The sequence below is a fragment of the Mycteria americana genome, chromosome 4, assembly GCF_035582795.1.
Source record: "Mycteria americana isolate JAX WOST 10 ecotype Jacksonville Zoo and Gardens chromosome 4, USCA_MyAme_1.0, whole genome shotgun sequence".
Taxonomy (NCBI): Eukaryota; Metazoa; Chordata; class Aves; order Ciconiiformes; family Ciconiidae; genus Mycteria; species Mycteria americana.
Window position 1 is genome coordinate 85,182,158 of NC_134368.1, and position 24,116 is coordinate 85,206,273.

The following is a 24,116-nucleotide window of genomic DNA, read 5'->3' on the forward strand; positions in this document are numbered from 1 at the left end:
CGCTTTAAAGCACAACTTCAGGCGGCTCTGCACCTCCTCTTGCAACCCGCTCGACGGACGGGACAACCCCCCAGCCGGCTCTCGAATGGAGCGAGGCAAAAACTAAAGCAGCAAAGCTGATTCCTCTCAAGTTTCCAGGACGAGCTGGCGCTGGAGCTGAAGGCTTTGGTACCTGCTCTCCTCTCCTCCTCGTGTGCTGTGAGAAAACCTACACCTGACTGTCCCACTGCGGAAGCTCTTACACCCGATGGGCAGGTGGAGCACACCTGAGGTAAAAAAGGCGGGAGGAGGCGGGAAGGCTGCACGGGAGCTCCCCACGGCCGGCAACCCGCTGCAACACCGCCTGCGTCCTTGAGGGAGTGGGCTCTAACGGCGGAGGAGACCCCTCGCCGCCTCGCAAAGCCGACCTTTAATTCTAGCTTCGCTCACCACCAGGATTTTAGAGGCGGAGACTCCGCCGTCCAGCCCCTCCATTTTGTCGAGGGGGCAGATCCCTCCGCGGAGAGCCCTGCCGCCCGGGCCGAGGCGTGAGGGGGCCCTTGTGGCCGAGGGAGGGAGGGAGAGAGCGAGCGAGCGAGCCTCCTCCCGGCGTAGCAACAGCAGCCGCCGAACCTGCCCCCACGCCGTCTCGTCGGCTTCCCGAGCCGCCGATCGGAGCGTCCCGGAGGGCAGGGCGGCACCCGTAAACCGCCAGCGCCGTCACGGGCCTGGATCCACCGGGCGGAGGCGCGCCCTGACCCACTTACAGCGGGAACGCCCGGGGAAGCACCGCCCGCGGGGCCGCCGCCGCCCCCGCCGCCCCCTCCTTGCGGCTGGGCGCCGGAGGCGGCCGGTGCCGCGGGTGGGTTTCCTAGCTGTGGGCATCAGGAGCTCGCGTCGGCTTTTTCCAGCTCCCCCAGGGGAAGGCCGGCCTCCTGCCGTGGCGTCGTGAGGGGGCCCGGCCTCTCGAGTCACCTCACGTAAATGATACTCGATGCAAAGTTACACTTAAAACACTTCTTTTTTTAATCAAGGAAGTTGAACAAAAAAAAAAAAAGAAAAGCCCTGTACAGTAGTTAAATTTTATTACAAGTGTAATAAACTTAATGATTTTTAGCACTAAGGCAATCACCGTTTCATAAGTTATATATATATATAATTTACACAAGTCTACATTGACAAATCAATTACCGGTCACATCAACGAGGGGTTTGTGTTATGGCAAACAAAGTTTATGAAAATTCACAGTTAATCTGCAAGTATTTTAAAGATGCAGGAATCATATTGCACATAATAAAACAGTGGATGCTGAGGAGTAGATTTACAGTGTTCCAGCTATTCCTTCACAGAATATACATTGGTCATCATCATGCAATAACTTCAAATACAGAATGGTATCATGTACCACGGTAAACAGTTACTCACAATGTAAGTTTTAAATAGAGTAGCAAAAAGCTGTTAGGTTTCTCTTTAAACCATATTTAAATTCTTATAATAAAACACTTTGATAAAATCAAACGGAATTAATGGTTGTCACATTATTATTTTAGTATTCTTCTTTGTCTTTTCCTTTCTTTTCCTTTTCATCCTGTAGTGCAGTACCAAGTTTCTTTATAAGGACTGACAAAACTTTGTCCAAAGGATCCATGACACCACGCTGCAGCCACTTGGGAATAGTAGTCCTTGCATGGTGAAAGCCCAGCTTTTGCAGGATGTAGTCAACACCAACGGGATCAATTTTTCTCCCAGTCCAGGATATTAATCTAAAAAACAATAAATAGGGGACTCAATCCCAAGTATAGAAATATAGCAACTAGCATTTGTATAAAAAAAAAAAATCCGTTTTAACCATTGTTACTTCTGACCAACTGAAGTCCAACAGGCATTGTTTCAAACTTAATTTATACAGATAAGCAGAAGATGACCAATGGAACATCCTCTCAAAGCAAGAGGATGCTCAAGGAGGCAAAAAAACAGACTGGGCTGCCTCCAGATCACGTTGAAATTGATTTATTATTACTGCTAACACAAAACGCCAACTGCCAAGATTTGTTTGGCCTGGGTTGATGTGTTCTTTTGATACATGAACGAACACTTAGGTGCTCCAGCAGTGTCAGCACAGGTTAAAAAACAAACAAACCCTGACTGTGCTGGTTTTGGCTGGGGTAGAGTTAATTTTCTTCATAGTAGCTAGCATGGGGATTTGTGCTGAAAACAGTGTTGATAATACAGGGATGTTTTCATTACTGGTGAGCAGTGCTTACACAGAGTCAAGGCCTTTTCTGCTTCTCACCCCACCCCACCAGCGAGTAGGCTGGGGGGGGCACAAGAAGCTGGGAGGGGACACAGCTGGGACAGCTGACCCCAGCTGCCCAAAGGGCTATTCCATACCACATGACATCATGCTCAGCATATAAAGCTGGAGCAAGAAGGAGGAAGGGGGGGACGTTCGGAGCGATGGCGTTTGTCTTCCCAAGTCACTGTTACGCGTGATGGAGCCCTGCTTTCCTGGAGATGGCTGAACACCTGCCTGCCCATGGGAAGCAGTGAATGAATTCCTTGTTTTGTTTTGCTTTGCTTGTGCGCACGGCTTTTGCTTTTCCCATTAAACTGTCTTTATCTCAACCCACAAGTTTTCTCACTTTTACTGTTATGATTCTCTCCCCCATCCCACCGGAGGGGAGTGAGCGAGTGGCTGCATGGTGCTTAGTTGCCGGCTGGGGTTAAACCATGACACGAACACAGAGAAAAGTCATTTTCAGTGATTAAAATGTGAGCAGTGAGTTGCTGCTGTACACACACTATTCTTTTGTGCTAAGTTTAAACTGCCATATAGCAACTAGTATGTAGTGCTTTTTTATTTTAAGGTGACTGCTTAAAGAAGAACTAAAACTGCAATGCTAAAAATGGAAAATGCAAGATGAAAAACTATATTGCAGAAAGTGAATGGACTGTTATAGGACAGAGTGAAACAGTAATCTGTGGTCCTTAATGAGTTTAATTTTACTGTATCCTAATTTTGAAGAGCCTCCAACAATATCTTTAATCTGCATAAATTCTAATCTAGAAATTAACTGATGTAATAGATAATTGCATTATCCAGCTTTCATCATGTCCTGTAGCGGGTATCTTTCATAGCAGCACTAACAGCCCGAAGACAAATCTGTAACAGCATCCACGATCGATCCTCTTAGGAGCTGAACAGCATCAACTTGGAAACACTTGTTTGCAGGACATTAGCCACAGATAAGATGCACAGACAAAGAGATTGCAGATAAGCCTGCTTGTTACCTGAGCGTGGGTTCCAAATGCCAAGTATTGCACATAAATTCTCTCCAGTCAACTGTAGTGTAAGTAATGCTTTCCTCTGCCTCTTTGTCAGTGGAGCTGTCCTCAAGAACACCAACGGAGTTTTTCTGCCCTGGACGAGCAGCCAAGATGCGAGGAGGAAAAATTGCTACAAAATGGAGAGAGGAAAAACCCCACACCAGTCAGTCATGAGCATCTCATTTGAATTCTCTTTGTACATCATTTAAATAAAACAAGAGCACAAATCTCAAGAAAGAGAGAAACAACTTGTGTTTCAGTTTTACAGAATTTCTGGCAAACAGTTTTAGTTTGAACAAAGTGATAGTCAAAAATATCCTAGGAAAACTGTAATAGACACTGGATAACACGGGAATGTGGGATTCTGTCTTCTCTCTACCAGGCCAAAGCATCCCTATACAGAGGCTTTCTTTCAGATTCATCATGGCATTCAACAAAGTGTATTACATTCCATAAGCAAAATTCAGACATGCTCCTAGTTTAGAATATTTTTTTTAGATTGACAGAGTAGTCTCTGAGGAGGAGGATGGTGGGGGAATAGTTAAGTTAAATCTTTGTCCAAAGGCATCGAGGGGGCCTGAACCCAGCTCTTACTTAAATCCTGGGATACAGAAAAGGAACAGCAGCTCCTTCTCCAAACAACATATTTTATAAAATAAAAACAAATCTGTGAATTTGGATTGAATTTTGATTTATTTTAAGATAGCTTGAAAACAAATTTTTTTACAAAGTTCCACCAAAATAGTTATTTTCCCCTTTTGTTAGTTTCTGCACCTGTTGGACATTTTACTATAAACTGCTTTTAGGCAGCACTCCTAGCTCAGTTGTACACAATTACACGTAAACAGATTTTGATATGGTTAGTTATAAAAATAAACTTTCAAAATACTGAATTTAATGTGTTCTACATCGTAAGTTAAAATTTATACATCACATCATGTTACAACACATGAATAAATGTTACATATTCTATACAGTTCCTTAGTAAATGCAAAGTACTACGCACAACGCTGAATTTCACACGCATCAGAAAAACAAAATATGTGACTTTCACCGTGGTGGTAACTCATCATTTACACATATATTACTATGTTACATTACTCTTGTGGCAGCCTTTAAAGAAAAAAAGTACAGAAATGAGAGTCTAGAGTAGGATTGCTGTGGCAAAATTTGGAAAATCTTAATTTAAGATCAGAAGTTGTAAAGCTTCAAATAAGCAGCTTTTAAATTTCAGTGATGACATCTTATCTGACATAACATATAATTATATAATACTTGCTCTCCACAGCTTCCTGAGGAGGGGAAGTGGAGAGGGAGGTGCTGATCTCCCTGGTATCCAGTGACAGGACGTGTGGGAATGGTTCAAAGCTGCACCAGGGGAGGTTTAGGCTTGACATGAGGAAACATTTCTTTACCGAGAGGGTGGTCAAACACTGGAACAGGCTTCCTGGAGAGGCAGTTGATGCCCCAAGCCTGTCAGAGGGTTTGAAAGGCATTTGGACAATGCCCTTAATAATGCGCTTTAACTTTTGGTCAGCCCTGAAGCGGTCAGGCAGTTGGACTAGATGATCATTGTAGGTCCCTTCCAACTGAAATAGTCTAGTCTATTCTATTCTACTTACAGTAAATGTAACATCTAAAATCATTTTATCTATGATCAACACCTACAGTGTCATTACAATCTTTTCCAAGTCGTAATTAATTTAGTAGGTTTTAGATGCTTGTGGCAATAATTACTTGTAAAGCATTAAAGCCACTAGATGATGACCTTCCCTTCAACATGCAGGTAATCATAGAGCACAGTCAGTCATTCAGTACCACACTGTTTATTCACCTTAAGTCTGCAACAACAAAAATCACTCTGTGTTTGGCGCACTCCACGTACACATCAAACTCACTTTTCTTCAATTTGCTCTTCTTAGCAAGGACAACATATTGCTCAAGAATGCTCAATCCTGATCTAGTTAAAGATGTCCCTGTTCTTGCAGGGGGTTGGACCAGATGAGCTGTAAAGGTCCCTTCCAATCCAAAGCATTCTATGATTCTATGACTGCATGTGCCAAATTTGAATGCTGCAACTGAATGTATTCACGTGGAAAAGTGAAGCATTCTGAAGTCAGAAAAATGCATGTCTTGAAAGAAACTCCATTGATGAAAGGACCGTAATAAAAGTAATGTAGCTTCCTAAAACAGTTTTCGTCTGCATATACCATCTTACAAAAAGAAAGTTAAACTAAACACCAGGTGTCAAAATAGGAGCAAGATTATGACTTAGAGTAACTAGCACAAGCTCATCGGTAGTGGGTAAGGAACAGAAGTCCAGGAGTATGTCTGTTCTCTGCAGCATACTGCACGTAGGTGCTGCATTGGAGGTGACTGAATTGTTTTTGAACAACCTGCTGTACCTACACAGTGTAGCAAAGTGCCCCGCAGAGATATTAGTACAGCTCCCTGCGCAGTGGTGGCATGTCAGCGTAGTGACGCTACGAGGTTTGTAAGTTTGTATGCAACTACTCTGCTTCCAGTCCTACAAGAGCTGACTTAAAATCAGCTCAAGTATTTCCTGAACAGTGTCGAACTTTCTGAGAAGTGCCAAAATACCTCTTGGCTTTCAGTCTAAAATAACCCAGAAAAAACCCTTTTTGTTATTGTATAGTTAAATTTCACTTATCGGTGATTGAAAGAGGTAACTATCATTTTATAGCATTAAGTCCAGATTTCAAGTACATTTAATACTACGTCTGTTTATTTCAATGGAAGCAAAGTTAGGCTTACCTTTTTTAAAATTAAATCAATTTTTAACAAGTCAATGCTATTAAAAAGTATGAAAATATTTACTATCAAATAGTCTGACAACTGCAGATTGTCAGACCAGCATTACCTTATAAATAACAACGTACCTTTTTCTTTTTCTTTTAGATAAGCAGATACCAAGTCATGCAGAAACATAATCAATTCAGCATCCATAGTTACACAAATGTGGTCTGTAAACTCAGTTACTACACTGCATTCCACCTTTGGCTTAACACTTGTATCTACAGTCAGATAAAAATAGTATTAATACACTTATAAGTACATACAGTATACATAAAGTACACAGAATTTGAATACAAATCATTTGAAAGTGACATTGCTGTTACTGAACCAGAGACTGAAAAGAGAGGAAGGACCACAATTAACATCTGTGTTTAGCAGCCTCAGCATTTTTGAAACAGTTTTCCCATCAGAGTAACTTCTGGTATTGTATAAAAGATGTTGAAAATAAAGAAATACTACCATATAGCAACCTTGATCATCCTCAGCGTGGAAAGTCAACCTAGAGCAGCATCACTAGCTTGTGCTATGCTGTCAATGCATGATTTTAGACAGTAAGAAAAGCTGATAGCAGATGTTGCTAGTTTGGCTGTTAAAAAAAAAACAACCAAAACCCAACATTATCTAGCAGTATTGTCTAGGATCAGGTATGGAGTAAAACCACAGCTCAGCCAAGAGAAACATCTACATTAATGTCTTATACCTTCAGAAATCTTATTTCCCACCAGTTCCAATTGCAGTCTGAAGATAACATTTTGAAAACAAGAACATAAAATTTAGGTTCCTATCTCATATTCCCATTTTCAGAATGCCCCTCCTCTTTAACATTTTAATAAAAATAAGAAAACCAACCCCCTAAAACCAACCAACCTAGCTGAAACATTCATATTAATTTCTCTTAGTAAGTTTTGCTACAGTGACCCGTCTCTGGACTAGATCTTCAGTCTCTCAGCAGAATTCCCACTACATTTTATTCTGAAATGGTATCCATTCTTACATATCTGCAGGAATTCTCAGATTAAATCCTCTTTTCTTATCAGCACGGTAGCTTTGTATTTAACTCCTCATTTATGAGAAATAGCTTTGGATCAAGAAAAAACAAATTATGTTTACTGTACCTTGTAATGAAGGCTCTTGGGGCTCTTGAACATGAATAGATTTAAAATCCAGCTGCATCCTTGGCAATGCAAAGATGGTTTCAGTTTCATGGTTGTAACTGGAGCCACCTCGGAAGCCACTTAACAAGCTTGAACTTTTCACTGTTGTGCTGCTCTCTGGGTTGTTAGCATCAACATTTCGAAGCAGGTTTAACTCTACATGGACAATGGGAAATTCCTGAATTCAGTAGTCTTTATTAAAAAAAGGTTCTTGTCAGCACAGAGGGTGACAAATTTTCACGAAATACATCTCATAATAAGAAGGGGGGAGGAAATAAGTGTCAGTACCGTAACATCTAAGCACTTCTAAGAATCTTTGTTAGTTTTTGGGAAGCTTAAATCCAAATTTTATTCATCTGACCACCCTGTCACCACTCTGTTCTAGTCATGAGCTTTCAGTTAAGTGACATTAGACTATATGGGTTCAAAGTGTGCCCTTTGTGTTTGAAAATATGGTAGTACTTAAAATGAAAATAAATGTTTCTGATTAATACAAGTAATACCTAAATTCACTGAGGCAGCATTGCTGTCAGAAATCACTGTTGACCAGGAGTCCAACTTTGTCACAGGACTTTTACCACAGTACACATGCAAGATCATTTGAGTTAGTTTTCAGTTGTTAAAATTGTGACAAGACAAAAAAGTTCGGAAAGGTTACTATTTCATTGTAAAACTGCTGGTGTATGATTATTAAGAAGATTATATCCTTTATCCTGCTCCCAAAAGCAGGGCTACAAAAGGTCAAACAATCAAAATGTTGTTGTTTATATACTTAAATGCTCCAGATGTAGCAAAACAGGGCTGTGTAAAAACATCTAACAGACAACACCTCTATTTGGGAACTTCAACCACTACATCCTGTTGTGTCTCTCAAAAGGAATAGGTACTAGTATAGTATATAAATAATTTTAAAATATTTTTTTCAAGAAATGATCATCTGCTCATTTCTCACTATATGCCGTATGCTGCTATTCGCCCTTTCACAGAAATTCTATTGATACCATCTACTGATTCTACGGTTTGTGAATGAAATAGCGACAGCTGTATTTTAAGATTTCTTTTAACATTATCTTGAAAATTTTATTTTCCAATTAACAATGATTTAAAGATATGATTCAAAATGTTTTAAGGCCTAGAAGCAGCTGAAGGTTGAAAAGCTTTACGCAGATGAGTAATTTTCAAGTGTTAGTCGTAAGTGGTGACAGAAGCCTAAAATATATTTCTACTTCAACTTAATCCATAAATCCTTCATATACAGTGAAATATATCCTCATGTTACAAGATCACAACTGGACGTGAAACAGGAACATTTTTTGCATATAGTGAAAGAGGAAAAGACTAGAACAACTGCAATGCCAGATACATAAGCGCCCTGTACACTAACTGAACATTTTGGCTTTACTGCACAGTTTGAAAAAGGACTTAGCTCAGTAACACTTCCTGTTCAGCGTATTGCTGTGCTTCCTTCCACAGTTCACCATAAGGTTCTCAAGAAGAAACAACTTCCATTATTTCAAATTCCCTTCTCCCTGTAGCCCGCTTGAAATTTAGCAGTTTTTAAACAGCCCAATCTGCACTGCCTGGCAAGCAGACCGATCCCAAAACTTAATGAACATGAATCTAACCTTCATTCCTTGTGGCTGTAACATAATTGAACCACTCTTTCACACTGGCAACTCCATGTGGGGGGTTTTCATGGCGGCGCCTTGTTATCTTTGTGATTGTCGCCATAGGGCTTTCGAGGGCTCCGCACGGTTTGGTGACCATAGTGTTATGGCCCAAATGAAAGTCCAGGGTTTGCACAATATACGTGGAGTGTTCACTAGTACCTGCATTGAAGGTGTAGGCAGCATGGGGTGAGAGAGAAGAAAGGAAAAAAAAAAAAAAAAAAAAAGGCAGCTTGGTAAGGGTAGTAGGTATTTAACATGAATAATTAGTATGCCAGTGGCATTAAAAACTGGTATAAACCTTGCAAATGACAGAAAAATTAAATCCTCAGTAGCTACAGACAGTAAAAACTTCTCAATATGAAGACAAATATAAGCAATAAGGCCATCAAAATTCACAGTACAGAAACAAAGGACTACATAAACACAGACATGCAATTAACAAGGCAGACAATCCACTTTGTAGGCATATTATTATCAGGGACATATCTAGTATATCTGAACATGTACTTTGCATTATTCCACAGATAAAGCACATTGAGGTAAAGATGGAGAGGGAGCAGATCATTATTTTAGGTAAGTAGTATATTTTTGGGAAATAATCTTGATTCAGACTTAAAGAAAATAAGTTTTTCTTTAATTTCTTCTTATGTATCAATACATTATTAAAACTCATTTAAAGGAATTTAGAGAAATGAAGAAATGTTTTAAATTACCATCTTCCCAAACTTTCTGGGCTTCTGTCCAAAACGCAATATTGGGTTCTTCAAGGTGAAATAAGGCCCACGATTTTGAGCGGAAATTAGGTCCATGAAAACAAGCCAGTGTCATATGGTTTCCATGCAGACTCATGGATCCTCCAAATTGCATTCCATCTTCTGGCAATGGCATCTGAAATAAGGATATGTGGCACCCAGACACCACCTTCAAAACTCCTGGCCAATGGCGATGATGGGCCGCATCCAACACTAGAAAGTAAACATGCAAGAGCAAGAACAAACTTTAGGAAAGAGAAAGATACATATAAGATTGCTGCCATATTTATATTTTTAATAAAACATGGCATGATGAGCGATATTTTCTAATCTATTTCATTGACACAGTTTCATCTTTGTGATCTAAGGTGGTTGTAGCTTAAGAGTACCTGAACAAGCATACTTGGAAATCAATGACTCCTTGTGTTCAGACAAATTATGGTTTCGGCTCATGATTAATAGAAAATAAGACTAACATCACACTTCCACTGCTACTCAAAGTAGAAATTTTTTTTTATGAAATAGACTTCAAAATAGACTTTGAAAACTATTTCAACTCTATTGAAAGAGTTTGAAAACAGCAAGGAAGATTTTTTTTTTCATTTTTTAAACAAAAATACATATTTTTAACTAAACCCCCCAAATAACATAATTTAGTTCATTATTGTACTCCAGGTCTAGCAGGGTACTCAAGATATTTGCATTCTTCATTGAAAGGTTATTGCCAGCCCAAATTTACAGGAAAAAAATGTACTGAAGAAACTATTTCAAGTCAAATACAAATACTTGCATGTATGAAGTTGCTCAAGATGAATTTTTGCAATGAAAACATCCTACTTGGGAAGTATACTATTTTTTGTACCACTTACATTGCTCATGTGAGCTCCTCTCTAAGTTGTTGGCCATTGTCTTGGGAGGGAGATAAGGAACAGGTCCCCAAGTGGACAAAGCTCGCTTGCTTGTATCAAATTGCTGAGTAAAGAACTCCTGGAGTTTCATTCCTATTTTTATTAGGTCTGGTGTAGTTGATCTTGAAATCATCACTTGGAAGATATCCCATTTCAAGTCCCCATGGACAAATATCTCGCTAGATATTAAAAACAGGAAGAACATTAGCAGTTAATCTATTTACTACTGACAATAAAAAAACCCCAAACAAACAAACAAAAAAAACCCCAAACCCAAACAAACAACGAACCCTTTGGTTTCTAGCAGACGCTTACATTTTTGGTTAGCAGTACTGGACAGAAGACATATAGGCAGAATTTGACCTTATCAAACATTATACATTTTTAATACAGGAAGCAGTATTACCTTTTATCAGAGATGCTCGAGTCCAAAGCGTTATAGAGATTAATTTTCCATTCATCCTGTAGTTTAAGATCAGCATTACTGAAGATTCCCATTAGGATACTGGACCCCATATAGTCAACACGTGCTTCAGTAGAACCCATGGTAATTTGAATTTTATGACTGGGCTGTTGGTTTGGGTGTTCAGAAATATGAGCTGAAACAGAACCAAAGCAATACAGAAATATAGCATTAAAGATAAGAAAATCAGGTTTTCCAGTGATATCATCCTTATGCCATCCCCATGATACAAAGGGAATGAGAAAGCACTGTTTTTTTCCAGATGCATGGGGAGGTCATGACTCTGGTGTAGCGCCAGAACACCCAGCCTCTTTCCAAAGCCTGTTTTGCATTTCCCAGACCGTAAGCGCTTGTGAAATTCTAGGAGGAGCCGAAATGCCATCAAATCTTTCAGTTGCCATCTGTCCAGACAGCTGAAGGGGGCTGGACGGTTGCACAAGTAGATAGTGTAATTTTAGAGCAACCCTGAGACTGAATCAGCCCCTGATCAGGCGGCTATCCCTTCAATTCAAAGTGTGTTTCATAGTCAGAATGCACAAGTAAGAATCTGAAGTTTTTATATACTAGCAGGTTCACAACGTGAGGTACTGTGTATATCCTTTAGTTTTTCACATTTATTGTCTGGAACATATACTAATACCAGGCAGCTTTCCAACTTACCCACCATCTCCAGGGTATTAACATCTATGGTACCTCCAACAACTCCCCCTCTGGAGTCCAACTGTGATCTTCCCAAGCCAACAGACATGCTGATTTCCCGATCTCTACTACTACCCACAGATAGACGACCCTGGCTTTTCAAACCACTGGTGGTCCACCTAGAACAGAGGTGAAAATAGACAACAATTTTCCAGGCTGTCAAAAGAGAAACTGAAAATTATTTACTGGAAAGCAGTAAATAACATGGTTTAGGCACGTATGACTTCAGGATTAAGCATCTGCCAGTATTCATGAGGGGCTTCACAGTTCAAAACTGAAAAAGTTAGGATTTTAAAGCAAGAAGACAACAGGCTGTTAAACAATCTGTGGGGAAATTGGGGTTTTACCCCCAAAACAACACCGTCTGTTAAAACATGCTTGATCTTGTTTTATACTTACGTAGTATTGCCCATTACGTTGCTCATATTCATTTGAACGTTTAATTGTTTTAGGTTCATAGCAAATACAACCAGTGTTTCCCATGGTGTTCCTTGCTGGCTTCCAGCTTTATTTGACTTATTAAATGGAGTTGATGTTTTTGAGAGAGTATCTAAACAAAAAAGAAGACAAAAATTTAGATTATTCCCCATGCTAGGAAAAACTGACATTATATATACATTGTACATACTACAAAAGGACAAAATAACACCATATTTAAGGAGCACCACAAAACTACGAGTAAGGATAAGTGACAACTAGAGGATTTGCAATACGTGGTGCTTTAGTTGTCATAGAAATTGACTCATTTTACACCTTTATTTTTACTAATATCTTTAAGAGAAAAGATTTTTAATTTGCAGTCAGTCATGTAAGAGCATATTTTAAATTCTTTAACTGTTTAAAAATACCAGTGTACTCAAAAAATGAATTATTAGTATTTGAATATTCAGGTAGCAGTTATTTGCACAAGTGACAAGACAGAATTTCAAGTATTTGGGTTTTCCTTGCTCTTCTCACAAAAATCCTGGCAATACTCTTACAAGCCTGTGTGAAATTGCATTTCCTATGCACAAGCCACTCGACCAGCCATAAATCCTTCTCCAACTGTGTCTTCTCCTAAAAACTGTTCATATACAACATCTTGCTTGCTTACTAAATAGACAAAATACCTGTCCTTTCTTTTCTCACAGGTGTTTTTCCTAGAGTGAAATAAGCACCATACTTCTAAATATCTATATCTAATGCCATAAATATTCCACACAGCCAGTGCTACACTGCTGTAAGATACAATACAATAACGTTCGTAGTAAAAGAAATTAAAAGTTACTTTATTTCTTATATTGAAACTAACCTTATTTAGACCTCTTGGTATGAGTCCAAAGTCTCAGATGAAATGAAATAACTGACCTTACCTGTGAGCTATGATACTGACCCTCTGCTAAGAGCGTGGTAATTGCTTGGATGAGGATAGAGAGCCAAGATGATGACAATGCAATCAAATTAAGCTGGAGAACTCATCTAACCCCAGCTAAACAACTCCTGCTCTAGTAAAAGAAACTGCAATTTTATAGAAAGTACTCTAACAAACTACATTTTGATTCATCCGTTTCAGATGTTTTTCCTTCTCCAAGCCATTGACTCTCCACTCCCAGGCACAGTGGAAAACAGTATTTTATAGTAGCTTTCTACAAAGCAGTACTGACATACTTTTTTCATACGGCTGATGGAAATACTTTAAAAAACTAAAGAAATCATTGTCTACTAACCTCTCTGAGGCACTGAGGAGTCAGACACGCTCCTGGATCTTGTAACGGCTGGAGACTTTAAGCTATGAGACGCTGTCCCAGGTGACATACTGCTGCTTGCATTATGTTCACTAAAAACATTAGGTGACTGTGCCATGTGTGTAAATGAAGCAGACTGGCAGGGCTGCTCCCACGTCCTACAGTATGCTTTCCGTGATGATTCAGGAGAGAGATGCTGGCTTACCCCTTCAATTGAATCTGGTGTTCCAGGACCCGATGCTACTGGGAAAAAAGCAGCATATGAAAGACAGAAAAATGACTTCATTTTTGTTTAACAATATCCTCCCATATACTAAGAAGTATTTGGAAAGTGTCACAACATATTCCATTTATTGTAACTAAAGGTTTTATACTGTCTTCATTAATATAAGCTCTTCAAATAATTCAATGACCTACTTCAGAAATTTTCCATTTCTTCTTTCTAGAATTTTCTATTAAACTTATTAGAGTGACTGCATATGGAGTAAATTGTAATACATTTACATCTAGTCACATATGTAATAATAAACAGGTAATAAAGGTTTATAAAATTGCTACTATAACCCCTTGTACAAAAAGTTTTTCATGATAAGAAGCAGTATCTTACCTGGCAGATTTATTGTTTGATCACCTAGGAAAAGCCGTCTAGCAATGCTTCTCCTGTACCAAGCCCTTGGAAAGGCTAGAATCTCACTGAGTCGGCGCATATCGTATTTAAAAGAAGCAGATCCTATATCACAGACAGCTGAAAAAGAAAAGAAAACATATACACACAACTGTAAACTCTCAGTAGTAACAGGTTTTGATAACCAAATCTAATTAATAGATGTTCAATATAGTCAAATACTTCTTTACCTAGCAGCATAGTCTCTGCTGTAATGAAAAATAGTTTTCCTGAGGTGTTGCCATTTCTCCAAATCCAATATTAGATACAAACACACTTCGTAAAGGCAAGATGGAACCTAAGACTATAACTGATGTTGGGTCCTACTTGTGTTGTATGTGCCTCAGACTCCTCATCTGAGGGCTTTAATGGCAGATTAATCACAACCACTCTGCTGTTTGCCCAGTAAGTCAGGATCCCATGTGCAGTGGGGGGAAATAAATAAATAAATAATAATAAAAAATCTTTAAACCCCACTTTTACTTCAATGTTCCTTGAGTATTCAGGAGTCCAGCTCTCACTGTAGCTTCCTAGGCACCAGCTGGCAAGCTGGTGAAATTTGACAGCTAGTGACTGAATACAGACTGCAGAACTACATCACTGAGTCAGACATGCAGCACTACAGCCAGAATCGAGATAATAACACACAGCAAGTGTCAGACAAAAAAAAACCCCAAACCAACAAAAATATCACGAAGAACACTAAGGCAGCAGCTTGTGATCTAGGAGATTCAGCTATCATTTTTAATAAGCACAGTATATCATCTCTATAATACCACATTTAATTGTGCTACATAGTCCACTTCGATTCCCCCACCCCCCATGGGGAGATTGCTTGAAAACTAGACTATTTCTACTTTTCATATTAAAAAGGAAAAAAAGGGCAAGTGTCTGTAAAAGATTTTGTCCTATTCAGGTAACAAGAGAGAGCTGTGAAATACCTCTTTCTGAAGAGAGGGCTATGAAAATGTTAGTGTTTACTGAACTAGGTCCAACTGAAATCTTAAACAACTTTGGGAATAAATTTAACATAAAGTTCTATTATTATACTAGTTTATCTCTGTTATAAAATGTATTAAGAGATGAATCAGCAATGAGAATCTGAGTTTGTTCATCTTTCTGTTCTGATGGAACAGTGACATAAAAGAGTGTTCACACTAGGGCACTGGGTGGCCTGCTGAAGTTCATTCCCTTGGTGCTCGCTCCTGTATGTGGAGACCTATAGACACTGGGGGCATACTGCGATTGCTTTCTAACTTTAGCAAGCAAGTTAGTGCAGGGTAACACATTAAGAAAACACAGCAGAATTCCACCAAACAAGCTGAAAAGAAACCCAGCCCAAAGCCCAACCCTCATCGTACACTTTTTCTCAGTGATTCGTAGTCCCTTCAACTGATTGCTCTAACAAACATACATTTTTGGATTATCATCGCTCTTTTTGATCACCAGCAGTAAAACAGATTCACAATGGCCACACCGAAGTGAAATGGCATATTTAGAGTTTGAGGATTTCAAAACCACTATTTTAACTCTAATGATGCATGACAATGAGGAATAAATGAAACATTTTAGGAAGAAGGATTTTTTTTTCTTGTGGGTGGGAAACAAACTACTGGTATAGCCAATATAAAAATATTTAAAAGCTAACTAGGCTACTGAGTTTGTCATTGAAACAAATTACATAAGTGAGAACAGATTAGCATTACATGTTCCATGTCATTGCTGTTTATGTAGTCATATATTACCGCACTGCAGGCATATACACTTTTGGGGTTCTCAAGAAACAGGATTAAAAATTGAAGGGCGTAGATATTGCTCAACAAACAATACTATTCAAAGACTCTAGTCTCTCAGGTACAAAGCTAATGTATACTGTGGGGTATTATATCTGAAGAAAAATATATTTTGTGCCATCAGGTGGAAAATAACCACCCTCTTTTGCATGCTAAGACCATATAATGAAGTTGACATACTAAGATTACTACTAAATAATGACTTGAAATCACTTCCTTCTGATAGCCTGACAGAAATATCAGCAATACAACTAAAATGACACGTAACTTAAAGCTGACTAAACACAAACAATTTAGGCTTTATCTCTGTTGTGGGTTGGCCCTGGCTAACAGCCAAATGGCCACTGAGCTGCTCACTCATTCCAGTCTCCTGTGGGAGAGGGAGAAAACAGAAGGAAGGCAAGGAGACTTGTGGATTGAAGTAGCAACAGTTTAACAGGGGAAGCATAAGCTGTGCATGCAAGTGAAGGGAAAAAAAAAAATTATTCACTGCTTCCTATTGGCAGGCAGATGTTTAGCTATTTGCTGAAAAGCAGGGCCTCAGCACACCTAACAGCTGCTTGGGAAGACAAATGCCATAACCACCAATATCCCCCCTTTCTCCTCCTTTCCCTGAGCTTCTATTACTGAGCGCAACATCACATGCTGTGGAATATCCCTTTGATCCATTTGGGTCAGCTGTCCTAGCTGTGTCCCCTCCTGGGCAGAGTGGGAAAGAGAGAAGGCCTTGAGGCTGTGCAAGCACTGTTCAGCAATAGCCAAAACATTGGTGTGTTATCAATACTGTTTCAGCCACACATTCAAAGCACAGCACCATATGGGTTGCTATGAAGAAAGTTAACTCCATCCTAGCCACAGCCAGTAAAATCTCAAAATATTCAAGGGTCACATTAAGTCACACAGACTGATGTCAGAGATGTGGTTTAGCAAGCCCATTTAGTTACATTAAATGAATCGGGAGGCTAAAAAGGTGCATCTGCAGATAGGTACTCCAAGTACCATTAAAATTTAATGTATTAATCCCCACTTCACTCAAAAAGAGCAAATATTTTACTACACACTACAGGTAGATGGCTGTCGTAGAACATCTACAAAAGCTGCTGAGAGTAAAGTCTACCACTGGAACAGCAGTTCTCTAATTAGATGAATAGATGGGATTAAAATGAAAAAAGCATTTACCAGATATGTTTATCAATGTAGTATCTATCTTGCTGGTAGCTTTGCTCGCAGACTGACTCTCAAAAAAGGAGGAACCTCCGGAACGCCTTATTCGTGACAAGCTGACTTTCACAAACTCAAGGTTAATGCTCAAAGAATCCTTCCGGCCAGTGACCGAAGTTGGTTCCTCATCCACATTACCTAGAAATAGAAAGGAGAAAGTTTAATATTCTGTGACCTTTTCAAACCTTCAGTTCAGAAAACCATACCAAACTTGAACAATGTTCATTAAAGCAAACAAAAACTTGTTCTATACCTAAGGCTCCTGATCCAGGTGTTAGAACAGTAACAGCAGATTTTTGTTTTCCAGCTCCATATGGATGGAACACATAAAGGGAAAAGTCGGACATGCAGGCGGTAAAGCTCAGGCCTGAGGAGCTGCTACTGGAAGTAGTCAAGTCTGACTGACTGCTACTGTGCCGTGTTCTGCCAAGAGGGCTCCCTAGTCCAGGTGATGAACCTGAAGTCACATTTTTTTTTTGCAAAAGTTAGTTTTAGTACAAAAGCATTTTCAAACATGAAGTAATACTGACTGTTAACAGCAATACTGAACAGACGAAATGCACATCAAATTATGCCTTTGTAGCAGCAATGTAGCTTAAATATTCTATGTATTGGTGCTAGCTTTTTGTAAGAGATAACTGAACTCACTTAACCAATGCAAGAAAAACTCCAATATACCGTATCTGTGCAAGCTTTTACAGGAGACTGATACAACATGAAGAAATCCTAGTGAACTCATTAATACATAAATGTCTAGCCTTAAAGTGTGTAAAAGCTTATCTTCTGCTCTAATTTTAGACAGCAGAACATTATATTTACTTATGCTACAAGCCACATATAGTATAAACATTCATATACATATTACCTGGTGCTCCAGATTTACTAACTGAATTCTTTGAGCCACTCTGTGAAGTACTGCCACCAATTGACACATTTTCTGATGGATACGTTGTGCCTAATGTTTCCAGTTCTCCTCTGTTTGACGAGAAAACAAGATCCAGGGAAGGCAACTTCAGCATACATTCAACTCTCGATACCGGCAAGCAACTAAACTTGATTTGAGAGGGCTGAAACACAGAAAGAAAATACAGCATTCAGTGAACAAATATGAAATACTAAAAGCATCCCCAATTTGACTTACAAAGTGCTGTGTATTTATTTTTTAAATCCGAGCAAATTACAACCTGTTCAGGCTGGTTTTAGAATTAGTAAGGTAACTGTATACAAGTTCATATAGATACATTAATTTCAAGGAATCCCTCCATCACCAGGGCTATTACTTGGAACCAGTTTTTACAAGACAAACACAGGAGTCCTGGATGCAGCAGAGGACATGTACGTCCCCCTCTCTTCTTCTTCCCCTTCTTCCAAGTCAATTCATCGCTTCACTCATCTCATGTGAGAACTATGGAGAATCAGCTGAGCTGAAAGCCTCAGCTCTCCTCAACACTTTCTTGGCCAGACGAGTTTGCAGTAAAAGCTGAGAGATTGTTGTGGTTAATTTTTATAAGTGTATATATATATAATGAAAAGCATTTGTTAGAATATGTTGTTCAATTTGGGAACATAATCAAGTTTATACCAGGAAAAAATGAGGTTTAAGTGAAGTGCAAAAATACAATACCAACATTCAGATCAAGCTCAAGTGCTCTGAATCACACTGTGGTAGCACTTTTCTCTCTGACACATATAAAAAGCCCAGATATATCAAATATTAAGCAGTATGAATATGCTTTGTAGATAACTGTACCTTCCTACACTTTCCACGTAAACTGAGAAAATCTTTAATTATTATTTTTGTTTTGTAATGGTACCTATAAACAATGGTACCATTTCATAAATACTAGTTATGAAAGATATTTTCAAAAAGAGTCCTAGAGAGACAAGGAAGAAATAATGATTAAAATGCTCAGAACTTTTGTGACTTCTCGAAATAGCTCATTTCTATTGGTCTCCATGGGACTAAAATATGTCAGAACTTCTCCTGAATGAAATTCTATTTTATCATCACACTAGACATGAATATCTCAGAAAAGACACTTGAAAATATTTTTTGTTTTTTAAAAAGCAAACTCAGAAGCATGGATTGTCTCAAAGACTGTGACTGGAGTTACTTACTATACTGAATGTTGAGTTAAAGCCTCACCTGAACTCGAACATAAACCACCACATCTACAGGGAAGGATGAATATGCTGATGTCGAGGACGATACTAATGATGTTGTGGACTCTTCTAAGGGATCTTGTATATCGAATTGTCCCATGTCTTCATCCTGTGAACTAACAGCTTTTAACAAGTACAAGAATTCATTAGAAAGTGGAATTTAAAGGGAAGAGCAGCTCAATGCCACCAGAAGACAAAACAGAAAAAGCATAGAGTACTAGAATACAAACATGCAACTTACCTGCGTAATTCCTTTCAATGGGTGTAATCGGAATGGTTTCAAGAGCTTTCTCTAGAAAGTCCAGTAAGCATGGGCTAATCACCATTTCCTCTGGCAATGACTGGAGCGCAACCCATGCATATAGTTTAGCAGTTTTCACTCCACCACTTCCTTTCCCTTTCGCTGCAACATTTAAAAGATAAATTTGTCTGACCTAATACCACTCAACAGTAACTGATAAACATTAGATGATACTTCATAACTAACAGCCGTTTCCTTTAATTCTCTATATCATCATCTGAAAAGGCATAAATCAGATGGGTTAGAAAATATTAAGCCATAAATTTTCACTAAGAAAACTGTGCAAAAACAACTATTAGTCTGTCATGCTTGATTGTAATTCCATTGTGCATGTTCTTGACCAAGCACTCTTCTGTCATCGTCACCACTTTGCTTTTTCAAAAAGAGCACTGAAATCAGACACACACAGTGCTTCTCCAAATACACAATGTAAAGTAACCACAGCTGACTGGAAATGAAAGTGGAATTAGGAAAAATAAATACATGAGCCTGGGAAGAATGTCAGTTTAAACTGAGAAAATACATCAAAAAATTAAAACTGTAAATGGCAAGTCCTACTATATTTATGCAAAAAATAACTAAAGATTCTAAGCCAGCGTTTTTAACAGCTTGGAGCTAGCCAGAGTATAAACTAATAAAAAGATTGTTGTCTTCTAAATCTGTGGAAGAGCCTAGCACTTGGATCCACGCTCACCAAAATATAAATATGCACAGAAGGTATTAGTACCAGCTCAATTACCACCTCTATGAAATACAGCTATTAGAATGAGATAAATGAAGATATTGATTTGAAATTCTCCAAGAAAAATATAAACGTTAACTAAGTGACTAAAACAGAGCTTAAAAATCATTTTATTTGCTGAAATAACCAAGCACTGAATTTTCATTCTATGCAAACTGTTCTGTCTAGTGCCTCTGACTAGATTGTCCTATCTTGCTCTTACTGGAGACCAAAGACAATAAGACAAGGTGGTTTCCATTCCAAAGGAAAAGTAATATAAAAAGAGTAATATACATAAAAATAAATGTGTTTCAAAACAATTCAGAACTAATAAATATTTATAAAAATGCTATGCATAAATAAATACAGTAATTGCAACCCCTAGTTTTGGGAGACATTTATATCATCGTATGAGTGCAATTTCCATAAGCCCCCCACCAAATGTAGAGCTTACAGACATAAAAACAACAAGACTCAGTAACTGGATGTGACATGGTAAAAATTAAAAGGCAAAGATAAATGGAAAAGAAAAGATAAATGGAATGGAAAAGAAAATGGATAAATTGGAAAGAGGATAGGAAAATACAAAACAAAATTGTAGAAAAGTAGTATAAACCAAGATTACACAACATTCGGGAATCATAAAGAGTATGGACACTTAAAGGAGTAAGAGTTAATGGTTCAACAGCATGGGTAATTGAGGAAGGTGTCCCCATTTCACTGTTCTCTCCCAGCATCTCCGTTGGTTTTATAAAAAAAAAAAGGGGGGGGGGGGGGGGGGGCAAAAAACCCCCACACAACTTTTTTCAGTTATTAATTTTGCCTGCTCATCAAATGTCAACAAAATTTTGGCTTTGTTTTTAAAGTGATATTCAAATGCCGAAGGAGAAAAGAGTGAATTGTCTCAGAAGTTGGAGGTGCAATCTACATACCTCTAGATCTGACATGATGTAACAACGGACTCCTGCTTGAAAACAGGAATCATTGGAGATAAAACAAAACTTCAAGTATTAGAAATCATGTTACTCCAAATCATGGTTATTTAAGGGCCCACAACAGTTCAGGACACTAATCTGGTATTTTGATTAATACAAATAACAGCTAAACAGCTGCTTCAGTACTACAAGAAATAACCCAGTTTCAGAAAGCAATAATTTACGCATTACTTTTGTGGCAGAAGGCACTTAAAAGCTGAAGTATTCTTTGAATAGTGTAATGTATTCAAGCAAGGTTTCATCTGAATTTTTTTTTTTCTTGGATTATGAAGAATAAAGCAGTCAGCATTCACTTTTTATACAGATACTTAAGCTTTGCTTTCCAGTAATAAGCATTATTTTGTTGAATGAAAACAGGGAGAAGGCAGTGACAGCCCATCACTGGGATATGGTGACTATGACAGAAATATTACTGAGATGACTGGTTTGGCAAGAGATTTCTAAAAATGCAGCTTTATGAACTGCATTCATGCTTTTGGGATCAGGTTTCTGCAGCTGAAGTTAAGACTTCATCAATACAGTGCTTCAGGTAATGTGCAGACAGATCTAAAGCTAGTAGATTACATGAAGAAAAGATATATATCCATGGTAGTTTCAGAAGGTTATTGTCTATAAGTACCTGATGGGATGGGTGGGGGTTGGGGAGGAAGTAAGGTGTTAGTCTTGCTGTGGATAGTGCTAGATAAAGGAGGAGATGTGGCAGTATCTTTCATACCATACAGCTTGGACTCTTTGGAAAGGGTTCTTGGCAAAGAGGATCCTCGAGAAGTATTTGGCGATTCAGTCTTTAAAGTCTTAGAGTTGTAGTGCAACTGGAAAGCAAAGAAAGATCAATTTATTTCATACAAGTAGCTCGATTCCTATACAGCAGTTTGGTGTCACTCCTTCCCTTAAAAAATTTTTTTTTTCATTATTTACAAAAATATCATTGTAAGATATGTTACATTCCAATTAATGTTCTACAGATACAGCCGATGCACATAAAGATCTGAAATCTTTGTACAAAAAAAAAATAGATAAATTAATAAACTATTAAAAAAAAAATCAAGGAAACACAGAGAAACAGAGGAAATGAACTATTTAGGAACAATGCCTGAAGCTTGCTCCTCCGCTCTGTTACGTTGTACACATCCTGTGCCACCAACTATTTGTTCCTGTCCGCATAGCTTGCTTTCTGTCTTACTGCATGGTGGAACTATTCCACTACTAAACACCAGCATACAGAAAGTTGCATAAAAAAATAAAAATAGTAAAATATTCCAAAAGTTCACACCTCCCATATGTGCATAATACACTATCAGTGAAAATACAGAACATAACAAAAGCTGTAGAGAATGTTTAGTTATTCCTAAATTTGACTAAAAGCAACGGGCAGGACCTGAGGCATAACTGTTATCCCTGAAGATAGCCTGGGATACTGGAAAATGGACACACATAGTCCCTCCACATCGAAAGACTAGAAAAACCAGGCCGTTTCAAGTGAAGAGCATTTGATTTATGGCATTGCCTCAACTGAATTGCATGAAGTTTCCATGCAGCAGTGACCTATTTTTCCTGTTCTTACTCCATAGGATTTCAATTCACAAACACAAGAACATTTCTGTTGAGACCCTTTCTTACTAGGACATAGAAACAATGATTAAAAAAAAAAAACAGTGGAGCGTACAGTTTGACGGTGTTTGAGAGAACATTGTCTTAAAAAATAGTTTTTATACCAAGACTCTGACTGCTATAATAAGCAACACAGAAGATACAGTAAGAGAGCTTTATGCATTATATGCAAATACCTCCAAATTATTGGAGGTATATTATTTGGAGGCAAATACCTCCAAATTATATGCAAATACCTCCTATAATGCAAATTTATGCATTATATGCTTTATGCAAATACCTCCATCCCTGGAGGTATTTAAAGGACGTTTGGATGAGGTACTTAGAGACATGGTGTAGTGATGGTTTTTGGCAGTGTTAGGTTTATGGTTGGACTCGATGATCTTAAAGGTCTTTTCCAACCTATATGATTCTGTGATTCTGTGATTCTGTGATTAGTGGGCCAACTACTAAGCTGCCCTTCCCATGAATTACCGACAGTGAACAGATCTTCCCTTATTTAAAAAGGGCACACAATATAAAATTACCTGTCAGAGAAGAAAATATCCAAAACAAATGTCTAATTTTGGACACCAAAATGTTAATGGAACTGATTTCTTTTCATTATGTAATATCACAAACACTGGTTGTTATGGAGTGTCATTTGACATAGTTCTATTTTTGACGGTACATACAAGATTTTGGGGTTTTTTCCCCTCTAAGAAAATGAGGGTAAAAGCATCTATCAGTTTTCAATGTAGTACTACAGAAATCACTATTCCTATTTGAGCAGTATCTACATAGCTGAAAAAAGATTTTGCTGAGGTGCTCTGTATATATGAACTTGTACATACTATAACAATGTATTTGCTTTGAAATCATACTTGAGCAGAGAAAAAGAGCAAGTGCTTCCCTGCTGAGTTATACACTCCTTTTACCTTTACATCCACCCCAGGAATATAAAACACTGTTGTTTCCACATCACTAGATTTTGTCTGTAGAGATGATGGCACCTTCTTGCCAGCAAGTAAGTGAGTAGTAGATGCATAATTAGTTTGAAATTTCTTCTTTTTTGAAGGAGACTCTTGATCCAAACTTCTGGAACTCCGATCATAGCTCCTAAAATAAATACACTGCATGTTATTAAAGCAAGCTTAATACTCATATTAATAAGA

At 38.4% G+C, this 24,116-nt stretch overlaps 1 protein-coding gene across 11 annotated transcripts in view; it reads right to left on the minus strand.

Moving 5' to 3' along the window:
• Positions 1–1,030: 1,030 nt before the first annotated feature.
• BLTP1 (bridge-like lipid transfer protein family member 1) overlaps positions 1,031–24,116 on the minus strand; it is a 131,555-nt gene continuing 108,469 nt past the window's right edge. For 6 of the 11 annotated variants that reach the window (XM_075501131.1, XM_075501137.1, XM_075501130.1 and 3 more), the window contains 19 exons: positions 23,880–24,060; positions 21,971–22,163; positions 19,576–19,737; positions 19,318–19,457; positions 18,037–18,238; positions 17,425–17,628; positions 17,130–17,309; positions 14,101–14,238; positions 13,476–13,736; positions 12,169–12,319; positions 11,731–11,888; positions 11,014–11,206; positions 10,569–10,786; positions 9,661–9,912; positions 8,903–9,106; positions 7,239–7,433; positions 6,207–6,341; positions 3,271–3,436; positions 1,031–1,742 (listed from right to left, as the gene is read on the minus strand). In XM_075501131.1, coding sequence (XP_075357246.1) covers positions 1,526–1,742; positions 3,271–3,436; positions 6,207–6,341; positions 7,239–7,433; positions 8,903–9,106; positions 9,661–9,912; positions 10,569–10,786; positions 11,014–11,206; positions 11,731–11,888; positions 12,169–12,319; positions 13,476–13,736; positions 14,101–14,238; positions 17,130–17,309; positions 17,425–17,628; positions 18,037–18,238; positions 19,318–19,457; positions 19,576–19,737; positions 21,971–22,163; positions 23,880–24,060 — 3,550 coding nt within the window. In that variant the 3' untranslated portion in view covers positions 1,031–1,525. Of the gene's footprint in view, positions 1,743–3,270; positions 3,437–6,206; positions 6,342–7,238; positions 7,470–8,902; positions 9,107–9,660; positions 9,913–10,568; positions 10,787–11,013; positions 11,207–11,730; positions 11,889–12,168; positions 12,320–13,475; positions 13,737–14,100; positions 14,239–17,129; positions 17,310–17,424; positions 17,629–18,036; positions 18,239–19,317; positions 19,458–19,575; positions 19,738–21,970; positions 22,164–23,879; positions 24,061–24,116 lie in introns of those variants that run through there. The other 5 variants (XM_075501141.1, XM_075501135.1, XM_075501132.1 and 2 more) reach the window with 3 other exon arrangements.